This window comes from Cygnus atratus, chromosome 6 (assembly GCF_013377495.2).
Source record: "Cygnus atratus isolate AKBS03 ecotype Queensland, Australia chromosome 6, CAtr_DNAZoo_HiC_assembly, whole genome shotgun sequence".
Classification (NCBI taxonomy): Eukaryota; Metazoa; Chordata; class Aves; order Anseriformes; family Anatidae; genus Cygnus; species Cygnus atratus.
In genome coordinates this window covers 24328124-24341151 of record NC_066367.1, presented here as the reverse complement: position 1 = coordinate 24341151, position 13028 = coordinate 24328124, and the positions used below count along the sequence as shown (strand labels likewise).

The 13028-nt window shown below is 44.3% G+C and overlaps 1 protein-coding gene across 5 annotated transcripts in view; it reads left to right on the top strand.

The window, feature by feature from the left end:
- KALRN (kalirin RhoGEF kinase) overlaps positions 1-13028 on the top strand; it is a 497270-nt gene that overhangs the window by 445225 nt on the left and 39017 nt on the right. For 3 of the 5 annotated variants that reach the window (XM_050711733.1, XM_035536747.2, XM_035536749.2), the window contains 4 exons: positions 775-879; positions 6068-6198; positions 9302-9368; positions 10740-10843. In XM_050711733.1, coding sequence (XP_050567690.1) covers positions 775-879; positions 6068-6198; positions 9302-9368; positions 10740-10843 — 407 coding nt within the window. The remainder of the gene's footprint in view (positions 1-774; positions 880-6067; positions 6199-9301; positions 9369-10739; positions 10844-13028) is intronic. The other 2 variants (XM_035536748.1, XM_035536750.2) reach the window with 1 other exon arrangement.

The following is a 13028-nucleotide window of genomic DNA, read 5'->3' as shown; positions in this document are numbered from 1 at the left end:
TGAGGGTCTAGAGGGAGCAGCGAATCATATGAAAAACTAAATTGATTAAAGCTGTCTTGCAAGAAGTATTGTCATCTAAAGAGCAGCGGAATGTGTAGGGAACAGCTTTTCAGTCTGCATACATTGTCATCCTTTAACTAGATTTTTTAATAGCCTACTGGGAGTCTGCCAAGGATAGAAATGAAGCCATTTCTGAGCAGCTGCTATCACTTTTTGCTGAGGTTCATATCACCTTCATCGTGCCATGGCAGTGTAATTCCTTATTGAAAGAGAATGCTCAGAGAAATAGCCATGTCTCTGTTAAATCGGCTGCGTGTTTGTAGCTGCAGTTTCTCTGCAGGCATGTTCTTTGCTAGAATGGTTCTTTCCTGACAAAGTGAGTAAGGAATTACAGGCAGAAAATGGAGAAGATATTAACTGAACACAAATAGAGCAATGCATTTTGAAAACTGTACATTGAGCTGTTTTCATTTAAATTAGAAAATACTTTTCCATCAGCACACAGACAGCTGTAGCTGCTGTAGCTGCTTTGGTGCCACAGTACTTGTGTTCCTGTAACTCGTAGAATTTAATAGGATTAACAGGCCAAACCTTGCATCTTTATCGCTTCTCTTCTATGATGCTTAGTATTACCTGCAACTCTCTCCACCCAGTGCCATATTGAGACACTGTTAGTATCACTAACAGATTCAAAGCCTGGTGGCAGGGCTCAAATATCTGAAAAGATAAAAAGAAACCCCTCCGTTCCTCTAATTATATTTCACTTTCCTTCAGAAGAGCAAGAAGGGTTGGGGGGAAGATGAGCCAGACGAAGAGTCTCATACACCTCTTCCTCCTCCCATGAAGATTTTTGATAATGATCCAACCCAAGATGAGATGGTAAGACCTCCTCTACTGTACCAATTTGCTCTTTAAGTGCTTTTCTCACAGAGCTGTCTTATAGTGGTTTCACAGTGGTGTTCTAGACGTGTGGTTACACTAGGCACCTACGTGTGAATCATAACCTAATACCTCTCACCAACTGGATTTACAAACAGTGCCTGATAAGCAGGGATTAGCCCTGGGATTGCATTTCACGTCAGGTGTGGTGTGTTTGTGCTGTGTGTGGTCAGAAACTCCACTCAGGCTGATGACGTGTGTTCTCCACGCGGGTTTCAAAAGTGCTGTTGGTGTCTGGCAGTAGCAGCAGAAATGGTATTTGGTGGCAGCCTGGGCCTGAGGACTAGGATAGATGCCGAAGTCTGCTTGAATCCCAAAATACCACCTTTACCAAGAGTTGGATAACTTGTGCTTTCCACCAGGCTTTCCATGTGGTTGGGCTCCAGGAACTTTGTCAGTCTGTATCCCGCCACACACCCTCTATTCTGAAGTGCCTTAAGACTTGCAGGTGGAGAAACCTCCCCAGTCCTAGCATTTGGTATTTCTGGTCGTAGATCTCTGCTGTTAGCTAGGGTCTGCTGAATGTTAAATCAGGAATTTGTTGTGGTAGATGGTGCAGTTGTTTGCAGCGTCCTTCAATTACTGTTTTGGACTTGAGGTGAGAATCTGTGAATTTGGCTATGGAAGGGGTTCACTTTCTCAGTTAGTGTGGGCCCTGTCTGCATGTGTCCTCCCCCACCCTCTCCTGCTGCTGGCATCTCCCTTGCAGAAATCCATCCTCCTGTCTGGCTGTTTCCTGCTTTCCTGCTGGCATCTGTTTTTAGCACTGCCACTTTTGTATCTCTATCCTCTGATTGTAATTACTGCATGCAAAGAAGCAAGGATAGGGGAAATTAATAAAATTAAAAAAAAAAAAAAAGAAGTGATAACCTAGAATGTTCCTGGGAAAGGTTCAGGCAGCAGTTTGGAAGAAGAGCGAGAGGAAAGGGAGCAAACGTTTCTGGGATGCAAAGTGATGGAGGAAAGGATTCGGGGCTCGCTGCTAATCTGCCAGGAAGCGCTGTGACATTGCGGTGGCAGCACGGCCAGGAGGAAGCAGCTGGAGCCCCGGACTGGTGCTCTCTGAGCGCTGTGTGTGCTGCTGGCTGCCTGCGAGGGGCAGGGGCGAAAGGTCTGCGAAGCAGAGCTCTGGTGGATCCGTGCCCAGCACAAGAGCAGTTGCTCCTGGCTTGTTCTCTGGGTCATTTAGCTAAATAGTTTGGGGTTAGTTTGTTTGTTTGTTTGTTTAAAGAGAAAGAAAAACAAAGCTGCTCTAGCTCTGGTCACTTCCTTTATGTCATGAGGACACAAAACTTCAGCCCACAAAAATGGCTCCTGAACTCCCTGGCACAGAAACACTAAGCAAGTGATGTCTGAGCCATTCTGGAGCCAAAAGCTCTTTAACTGTGTTAATTTGGCCATGGCTCCTTGCTCATGTCCTGTGACTGCTTACAGGTACAGCCTTAGGTTGGAAGAGCAGCAGCGTGGGGAAGCAGCGGTGGTAGGAGGTGACACCCTGTCCTAGCAGTAACAGTGCTTCGCCATTCCTGGCGGCGCTTATAACCACAAATCACCAGATACGTTCATATCAGAAATTCATAATTTACTTACTGGGAAATTGAAATACCATTTTTTGATTTGCCTCACACAAACTGGGCTCTTTGGTCAATCACCGAAGAGTTGTATTTTATCCTGAAAGACTTGTAGGCAGCAAATGTTTCCGTGCTCCCTTGAAAATCCCTTGAAAATCCCGCATTTATTTACTTTTTAGAGGTACTGAGCAATTTTGGGTAAAAGAAGCGAGAGCAACAGCTGTTCAGTGCCTCCAAAATTTGGATTCCTCCCACTAGAAGGGTTATGTTTGACAGTTATCATCTCTGTATTTGTCCGGTATCTCTTAGAGTCCCTGTTTTCAGTCTTTTTCATCCTAGACATGCCTGTCGCATTGCAGGTGAAGCCGTCTGCCTGAACTTTTACATTTGTATGAGGTTCCTGCATTACCAGCCTAATTCCTCAATTACCAGCCTGATTACCTGTAATTTTTGTTGTTGTTGTAATTAGAACTGTTGATTAGATGTATTATTTGAGTGAAAGAGGAGACTAAAAGTGGCACGCTGTTCACTCTTCTGCTTTGTCTTTCTCCTTTCCTTTTTTTTCCTGGGGCTGTGTCACTCACCATGAGCAGCATCCCCAAAGGGCTGCTGAAAGAGATGGCCAGCTGCCTAACTCCTGCCATCGCCTTTCCACGTCTTGTTCCCCAGCACTATTTACTCTCAGATGTGTGTATGTTGGCACCTGCCTGATGACTTCACTGAAATAGGTACTCTCCAGAAGACTTATATGAAGTAGCTGAGAGATGAATAAGCTTTTTAATAATTCTACTGCAGAATTTTTAAAAATTTAGCCATGTTTAGTCTGTGTCAGTCTGCTGAAAGCTGGTTATCAAAGGGTTTGGTCAGTATTTCGTTCAGAAGAAATGTACGTACAGGTGAGGTAATAAATATTAATTCCCATAGGTATCATCTGAGCTTTGGTTTTCAAACTGAGATTTCTTAGGACAAAGACCAAGGGGTGCCCACGTAGAGCAAAAACCTTCAGCTAGAGCTGAGCATTTCACAGAGAGGCCAGCCTTCACACTGCCGTGGGGATGTTTGGGCAGCATGGTGATGAGGTCTTAGCGTTTCTGGAGATTTGTAACAATTTTCAAATTTTCAGTTGAGACTGAAAATATTTTAACTAATGCCAGTAGGGAAAAGTAAGCATCTGCAAAGAGTGTTTCTGCCCCTCCTATGCCAGGTACCTAGGATAGATGATACACATAAGGGAATTTTCTCTCCACTGATTGCAGAGAGGGGAGAGAAAAGATACAAATTTTAGATGGCTGAAGTTGCATGAATGCGTGATATCATCTGAGTTCATTTGGAGTTGCGTTTGATCTTTGGGGAAGGAAGGAGGAAGGATTTCTTTGCCCCTGCCTTCCTCCCCTATTGCCTGTAACTCCACGTGTACCTTCACTTATTGCATCTATTAAATATGCATGTATGGGGGAGGGGGTAATTTCTTACATCTGCAGCAAGAAGATCAATTTTCTGGAGTCTGTAAAACCATAGATGTCCTTGGAAGGAGGAACCAGCAGACATTAAGAATATTTTAGCACGGTTGCAAATGAACTTCAGTTTTTTGATGCCGCTCCCTGTTTCCCAGCCTTGGAACTGCTGCAGAGGAATGTGCAGCCAGACTTTGATGGCAGTCCTGTGCTTGTCTGATACAGCAACACTCACTCACTTTACTGTGCATGTGTTCCTCTAACCCTCCTGCTCCCCTTCTACGTTTACTCTTCTCCTGTCTCAGAAGCTGCTTCACTGACCACTGGTTTCCTGTTCCCTTCTCATCCTCCTAACTTGCTTTTCCTTTGCAACCTGGTGTCTTGCAGTCCTCTTCTTTGCTAGCTGCTCGACAGAGCTCCTCCGATGTCCCGACTGCTGCGGATCTTGTCAGTGCAATAGAAAAGTTGGTCAAAAGTAAGCTGGTAAGTTTAGTGCTGTGAAAACTGTGTATACAACAGGCCTGATACAGCTCTAAGGAAGGGATTTAAAGTCTACTTCTGTTTCTGGTTTCCTTGCTTTCCACCTTCATCTGCTGTGCTTCTATTAACCCTGTGTGCTCTGCTTCTCAGTAGAGTATCTAATATTTTTGCTCCACATGTGAGACGAAGCCCATAGGCTCTGCACTGCAAAAGTCAAAAGGCAGTTTTGGAGAGGGCTTTACAGGGTATGAGCTACTGTACTGTCCTCTTCCTGGGGACTGTTCTTTCCCTGCAATGATTTAAAAAACAAAAAAACAAAATTGTTCTGAGGCAGAGGAGTTTTGATACCCAACGTATGAATTTGTTTGGTATTCTGGCTTCTCTGAAAAAACTCTCTGAAGAGTAAAACTGCTTGAAGTATCACAGCTGTGCTTTAATTTTCACAAAGATTCATATGTTGCTTTTAATCTGTTGTGTCAACGCTACCTGACAGGGTCTGGAATAAGCAATACAAATGCTCTGGGTTTAATTTCTTTGAAAATTTCAATATCATGCACTCGTGCGCTGTCATACACGACATGTACGGTCCCACGTCTGTTGGACAAGGAGTAAATCGTGTTTCGTGTATTGGCTTCTTTTAAGTTTTGCACCCAAAAGTACAAAATGTTAGTATAAAAGATAAACCTTTTTTTCTACATGTCCCAGGACCTCTAAAATTAGGAAAACACTTGCTTTGAGCAAGTTTTACTGATTAACAAACCAGTATTGAAGCAGAGTTACGATAAGCCTACAAAGGTTTATTTCCTTACGTGTGTGAAAACAACACACACAAAAAAAAAAAATCATTGAACTATTGTAACTGTGCAAGCAGCACTGTCTAGTGAATCATATCAGAAAGTTTTGGCATTTTCTCAGTTTGAGATGTTGTTACGAAGAGGTCTGTGTTAATAGGGTGCTCGATTGGTGTAAGTGGAGAAGGATCTCTTTGGGACATGGGAAACTGAGAAGGACATTCCCAGAAAATTTACTCAAAATAGTTTTATTCCATTGAGGGACTAAAAACTTTTAGTATTTCATTAACCCAGTTACATGTGTTTTCAGAGGATATTTTATTTTCTCTCCCCAGTGTGCACGCTGTTAGGTCAACTGCGATTACTTTCCAGGGATTTGGGGGAAACTTTAATTATTGTGGAATGTTGCTCTGTATCCATCCATTTGTTTCAGCCTGTGTTCTACTTTGCTACTAGGAATTCTTGCTCAGTCTTTGGCAGAGAAACACTGTCCACGTGTAGCCTAACCTTGGGTCTGATTGTGACACTAGGATGCTATCAGGTTGTTTTGAAATAATTTGGAAGAGTTTTTTCATCGTGGGGCTACTGGAATGTTTTTTTCACCTTCTGGCAAAAGGACATTTTCTCTGTTTTTAATCCTTTTTGGAGGAGGGGGCTTGTATCAATTTAAAACTAGTTTGGTTTTGTCTCATTAAGGCCAGGGGGAAAGCTGAATATTCATCTTGGTTTTAGACTGCACTGATGATTGCAGAATTGACTTGAAACAGAAGGTAACACCGATGCTGGAGTTCAAGGGTAATGTTTTTTCTGTTGTTCTTTGGGGTTTTCGTAGACCCTTGAAGGAGGATCTTACCGAGGAACCTTAAAAGATGCCACTGGCTGCTTAAACGAAGGAATGACGCCTTCAACTCCCCCAAGAAACCTTGAAGAGGAACAAAAAGCCAAAGCAATGAGAGGCAGGATGTAAGTTGTCTCGCTGGTTCTTATTTCTGAAATACTCACCCAGGGAGGGCACGTAGCTGCTCTGAAAGAATACTTTGTAGTCATTGATCGAGCACAGAAGTGGGAGTAAAACTGTGTCCTGGTGCATCTGTTTCTTCGTAACCTGCAAAATACCTTTAAAAAGTGCTTTCACACCCAGGAAGTTCATCTTCACTCTTAAAAATGTGCAGCTTTTACCCCAGATAGCAAATATCTAGTACTGTAGAAGCCTCTGGGCAGTTACACACAGAGTTACTGAGGTGTTTGCTTTGGAAATTACTATGCCAGAGGTGAAATCAGCTTGCAAAGGAGAATATATTGTTGACCTTGTTAGCTACTTTCAAGGAAAAGCAAAGAGATTTGTTTTTAATGAGATAATGATTTTTCACCCTAGCAAAGGAAGGGGCAGAATTCAGTGACATTTGCGGTGGGAAAATGCCACTGAAGAGAAAGTTTAATTTGGGAAACCCTCATGTTCGTGGTAATGGGAGAGGAAGCAGGAACAAAGTGTTGCAGGTCTGTGAAAGCCATCGTTATCTCCTGTAGTTTGTTGTAGGAAGCTGGAGAAGCACTACAGAGAGGGACAGGATGGGCTGCCAGCAGCAGGCAGGGGCACAGCACTCCTGGGCATGAGTGGAAGAAGCTTTCTGCTAAACAGCTGTCAGTCTTTCTGCAGGAAACCTCTCCGCCCATGCCTGTCTCCTAAAAGTTCCTCGATATTTCAATTTTTGGGGTTTTCTGGTAGCAGTTCATTCATTAGATAACTTCAGGTTAGTGCAGAGACCTTGCTGGTGTAAGCCCCCGTACAGTAAGGCTTTATAACTTGTGACGCTTCTGGCAGGCAGACTGGCAGCGTAATTAGCTGCTGCCTCCGTCCAGATTTCCGAAACGCCAGGATGTTTAGGAACACCTGCTAGTGGCTTTCAGCACAAGACATCTGTCTCCTCTCCAGCTCCCTGGTGTCTGTGCTCTGTGTCTGTGCCTCTGGCTGTGTGTAATTCCATAGCCATATTAGGCAGCCGGGCTCCAAACTCGAGCTGTGACCCCCATTTCCCACAAAACAGCAATTGAATCCTTGCACAGGCATGGGCGGTCATTTCCTCTGTCTCAGGCAACATGTGCCTGTCAGCAGTTAGCCTTGGCACTGGGAAACCCCTGTTCCATCAGACCCGATTTCAGCATCCCTGTGAGCAGCCAGGCAGCAGTCTTACTGAGCAGTGTCAGTATAGCCTGAGCGTGGAGTTACTGAGATACCCAGATATTCAGACTGACTCAGAGTGAGAAGGCTCTACCCCTGGTGTATTTAATGCCGTTTTAACTACAGCTGTGTAGACAATACCTGCCGGTGGCTGGGGCAGGCACTTTCTGAGCAACTGCCTGCCTGCCCTCGCTCTGTGTTGTCAGATGAGGAGATGAGTGATCTCGAATTTTGGCAACACACTTCTTAGAAATCTCAAATTTGGGACTGCCTGTGTCAGACAGGCTTCAGGGAACTAGCAGAGGACGAAGGCTGTTTTTTTTTTTTTTTTTTTTTTTTTGCTTTTTAGGGAGAGGGGAGCTGGGGAACCCTAGTGCCAAGTTTAACTTAAGTAATGGAGATAGAGACCCTGGTTCCTAAAACGGGTACAAATTGGCAGGTTTAATCTGCTGCTTCATTTTCAGAGCAGGCTTTGGCCAGCTGTACCCTCACAGCAGGTGAAACCGGGGAGATGGGGGTGGGTGGTGGCAGAGGTTCCCCAGCCTCTGGGCACCCCTCTGCTCCACCAGGAGCAGTGCTGACAGAGGGGATTTGAGCCTGTGTGGGTGAGACATGGCCAGCCTGTCCCAAGGGCACCAGGTCAGCCAGCGAGAGGGCACCTCACGGGACGCACTCGGCCAGGCCGCACGCGGCTGCTGTGTGAGGGAGCAGCCTTCTGCCCCGCTCGTGTTTACTACCCAGGCACGTAGCTTGGCAGGGCGCTGCCGAGAGCACAAGCATCTGGCACCACCGCTGCCAGCCCAGGCCTCTGCCAAGGGGGCTGGATTTCACTCTCAAATGAACATGGAGCTGTCTGACCTCTCTCTGCCTCGTGTCCGAGCATCTCCTCCCTGCATCCAAGCAGCTCCTCTGCTCCGTCCAAGCAAGGGACACCTCGGGAGCTCAGCCATTGTATTGGAGCCAAAAGCCAGCTTGTGTTTTTCTTCCCCTAGATATTCTCAAGCAGGCTTTTATCTTAGCACTGTTTGCCCTCAGACCTATCGCTTCAAGTGGGTCAGCCTGCTGATTGACATGAACAGAGCGATATTAGACATGAAAGCGCTCCTCTATCTTGTTAGCCTCGTTACCGCCGGAGAGAGCTGGAGCACAGATGGAGTTTATTTGTCATGTGCCAAATCCGTATATTGGCGTAATTGAGAGGAAAACTGTCTGCAGCAAGCTGTAACTTCTTGAAATTGTCCTCGAAAGAACATTGTGTGATTAGTCAATTTGACATACAAAGGAGGGTTGTTGTTTTTTTTAGCTCGGTGTTGTTTGCATGCATCAAGCCTTCATTAGCTGACTCTCCTCCCCGGGATTATTAGTTCTGAGATAAGTGGAAATCACTGGACACCCCCACAAGGATTACCTAGGCTGAGAGATTAAGCTCTGCATTAAGGCAGGAAGGAGAACTTGTTTTCCAATGTTTGAAGCTTCCAAATTACATCTTAACTGGGGCAAGAAACTCTTCTAAATGCTGCAAAATGGGTTGGGAAATGTCCCCATTGCTATCAGGAGGGCTGCATGGGGGGGTGGGACAGATGAGAGCAGGGCAGGGAGAGTTGGTTCAAAGCAGAGGCACCTGGTTGTGCTGCTGGTCTAGCACTGCCCTGGGACCTGGTGTGAAAGAGGGGAAGAATGAGAGACGAGTTAAGAGCACTGAAACTACTCTGGCCTGAAATGTGAAGTTTTTGTCCTTTTTGTCCCACTGAGCTATGAGCGAAGAGAGAGTCAGGTTGTGTTTCCTGGGATGGTGCTGGTTTTGTTTCAAGAGGTAATATGTCGTAAGAGGACCAAACAGTAACATCAAGGAACATGGTCAAATGCGTGTATTCTGTTTTAATTTAGGTTTGTCTTAAATGAGCTGGTGCAGACCGAAAAAGACTACGTCAAAGACTTGGGAACTGTTGTGGAGGTGAGCTGAAGCAAGCCCTGCTATGCAAAATGTTTTCTCACTAACAAACACCATGCTGCAAAGTGGCAACAACAAAAAATACAGCATGAGAAACAAACTGGTTTATTTCGCACACTGCTTCCGTGGTCCCCTCCTCATGTTGACAGAAACAAGAAGAAATGTCTTCGGAAACTATTTCTGTTTCCATCTAACAAATGTTGTATTTTAGGTTTCAACTCCATGCAAAGGTTTTTCTTGGCTACCCTGCATCTAACAATCTCTGCTGTAGCCTTGAGGGCAGTGGGAGAGAATAATTTATGCCCCTTCCATTTATTTCATTCCATTCTTGCTGTCATGCAGTGATACCACTTCAAATCAATACTGAGCAGTGGTAGCACATACTTTCCTTGAGTTTGCACCGGGGCTGCAGTGCTGTGTTTGAGTACCTTCCTGAAGTTTGGCTTCGGATCTGCGCTGAGTTGCGTGTGTGGCCAATGGATTCATGTTTTTGGGGAAAAAAAAAAAGAAAAAAAACCCACACCCACAAACCTTGAGATAACATAGAGGGAGTTTTTTTGTTTAGTTTTTTTTCCTATTTTTTTTTCAAAAGCAGTCATCGTTTTGTAAGTTTCAACTTGTAAAGACCTGGCTGATCCCTAGGGATCACCTGTCAGAGACAACTCACACGCATGGTCCGGTTTGATTCCCAGCAAGGACTGAGAACTGGAGGCACTCGGTTGAAGTGGGCTTTCAGGAATGCTTCTAGCATTCACTAGTCCAAGGAGAATTATCAGCCCGTCTAGCAGTGATTTTCAAGAGCTTCCAAACTTGAAGACCTTTGTGTTATCTTCTGTTTACATCACGCTCCACTGGCAAAGCTAACAGGGCTGCAGTGCTCCAAAGACTTATAAAGAAACTCTCAGGAGGTGTGAGAAATCCTGTTCATGTGACTCTTTAAACTTGCTGCATGGCTTTGTGCTCCCACAAAACGTTCATGGTGATGAACAGAAGAATTTTGTCTGTACAGAGTCTGGCTTCTCCCTCTTACCAGCAAAGCCAAGAGCATGATAAGCTACTTTTGTTTAACTTTTATCTTCTAATTGCACTTGTCACTTCAATGACATCTGACAAAGGTTCCTAAAACAACTGTAGTTATTCAGAATAAATCCTTTAAAGTTTTCTTTTAAGCAGACTATGTAATTTAGAGTATCTAGATGGGTTTCTGATTTTAAGTTGTAAAAAAAAAAAAAGGTATTTTAAGTGTTTTCAAAGCAAAAAGCCTGACATTAAACTTTTACTTTTTTTTTCAATGAGTGTAATTATTCTTTATTACTCTTTATTCACTATTCTTTAAGTGAACCCTTTGCTAATCACTGATCATTAATCCTAAAGGGCTTCATGAAGCGAATAGAAGAAAAAGGAGTTTCTGAAGATATGAAAGGGAAAGACAAGATAGTATTTGGCAATATTCACCAGATCTATGACTGGCACAAAGAGTAAGTCATCGGTTTAATTTGCTTTTAAGCACCCTTGTAACCACTCGTTTATGAAGGACTGGGGATGTAGTATCTGTACATCTAAGCTGCTTTTACTTGAACATCAGCAGGTCATTCAGGGCCGAGCTTCCAAAGGATGTTGCCTCACTTTAAATGGTCTCTGCTCGTTTGTAAGTGCTGCCTCCTGACTTTACAAATCATGGCTGCTGTGACTACCGAGAATGTTACAGTTCATGTGCTTTTATCCACAGTTCAGCAGTATACTAGATCCTGATATAAGGCTCTGTCTACCCAACCAAAAATGGCAGAGCTGCATGATGCAAAGCATCAATCCTACATAAAATCCTTTTTCCCAGTGAAAAAAAAATGCAGTGGGCTGCAGCTTTGCACTGGCTGTCTTCATGGGAGGGTGTTTGTGGTATCATCTCTGATTGCAGATACAGCTTCATGCTGGTTCACACCCTATGCCAGGAGTGCTGGTCAGGGTGACAAAGATGTTGTGGATCACGAGAGAGTCTGTGTCAGTGCTGTGCTGCCAATGGCTTTGCAATTCCTTGCTGGGGAGCCACAACAAGAGGCTCCATGGGAGACATCACTGCAGTCAGTCCAGGGCTCCTGAACCAATGCAGGGCTCCTCAGCTGTCCCAGCATAGCTCCAAGAAGGGTGTTGCTTGTGGGGTGCTTGCTGGATCCCCAAAAAGCTGCTGAGGCTGCCGTAACTCTCTTGCTTGGGTCACAGCTATAGGCTGAATTCATCCCGCCGCTGAGTGGTAGCAATGTTGGAAAATCATTGTTTCCTTCCTTTGTATGAACTACTACTACGTCACCCTCTTCTCGGCTCTCTGGGGTTTGTGGGCATGGATCTGGTGGTTCTAAGCAACACTAGCATCTGCACATGCAGCTGATAGGATCAAGAATGCTGACCACAGAAGCATTATTAGGCTAGGAGGGTGATGAGATACTTCTTGCATAAAAACTCTGACAGGCTTTGGCCTGTCTGATGCTTTTGACTCTGAGTTAGGAACTCTTTTCCTTGAAAATCTTATTCTGTCCCCCTTCAAGCAGCTTTTGAAAAGTTGCTGGAAATACAAGGGTTATTTCAAACCCAGAGCCATTCTACTGTAACTTTATGAACAGCAGGGTCGTGCTTTTGGATAATGTGGTCACCGTTTCAACTCTGCCACTCAGAAAAACCCCACGCCTTTGGCTAACTAGAATTGGAGCACAGGCAGTGTGCATATCTGAGCAATGGACACCAGACTAGGTATTCCTTTGGCTCTGGACATTTCCCTCATCAAGGAGTCACAGTGTCATTGCCATCATGCATCTCTTGGGTGCCTATCAGGTCCTGTCCTTATGTTCTGACAACAGCTCTTGGGAGCGCAAAGCATAAAAATACCAGAAAAATATTAAGTTTATACCAGCAATAGAGCATTTTAACCAGTGCCATTCATTGTTTAAATGTGATGATAAGAGTTTTCTGTAACGCACGGGGAGGGAGTCTCTATTTTTAGTTCTGCATATCTGGGTCAAGAAGTCTGTTTAAATGCAGATGAATTTAACTTTTTTTACAGGATTGAGTTATGAAAGTAGCTGTAGCTGATGGTAGTGATAGGGTTGTTCAGTTAGGACAGCCGTTCAACATACATCTTCTTGGAGGTTCTGGGATTTCTTGGGGCCAGACCATTGCTGGCATATACTCTGCAGCTGGTTACTGTAGCAAATCCATGGAGGCATTTGAGACAGAAATCCTGCAGTGAAAAAGAGGAACATCATGGAAATGGAGATTGTCAGGATTTACCTACCAGTTAGAAAAACCTGTCAGCATTTCTAAACTTTAGTTGAGATGATAATACCTCACTTCCAGGCACCTCAGTGTATTCTTGGAAAGGGCATTCAAGCAGGCACTACAAAAGGTGCAGGTCAAGATAGAGGCTGAGTTTATGAATAAAACTAATGGTAATATATTGAGAAACAGCATAAAATAGAACAGGCCGGTACTCTGTGACCAAAAAGGTGTTGATTTGTTTACTCAAGTGAAAACTTCTGCATCTCTTTCATGATGACCAGTATTGCAAATCTGCTCATGCAACTGAGAACTCCTGGTAAAGCTTCAGTTGAGTTTTCACAAGTGTTTTGATACACAGACAAGTCTTACTTTAGAAGTTCTCAGTGAAGGAATGCA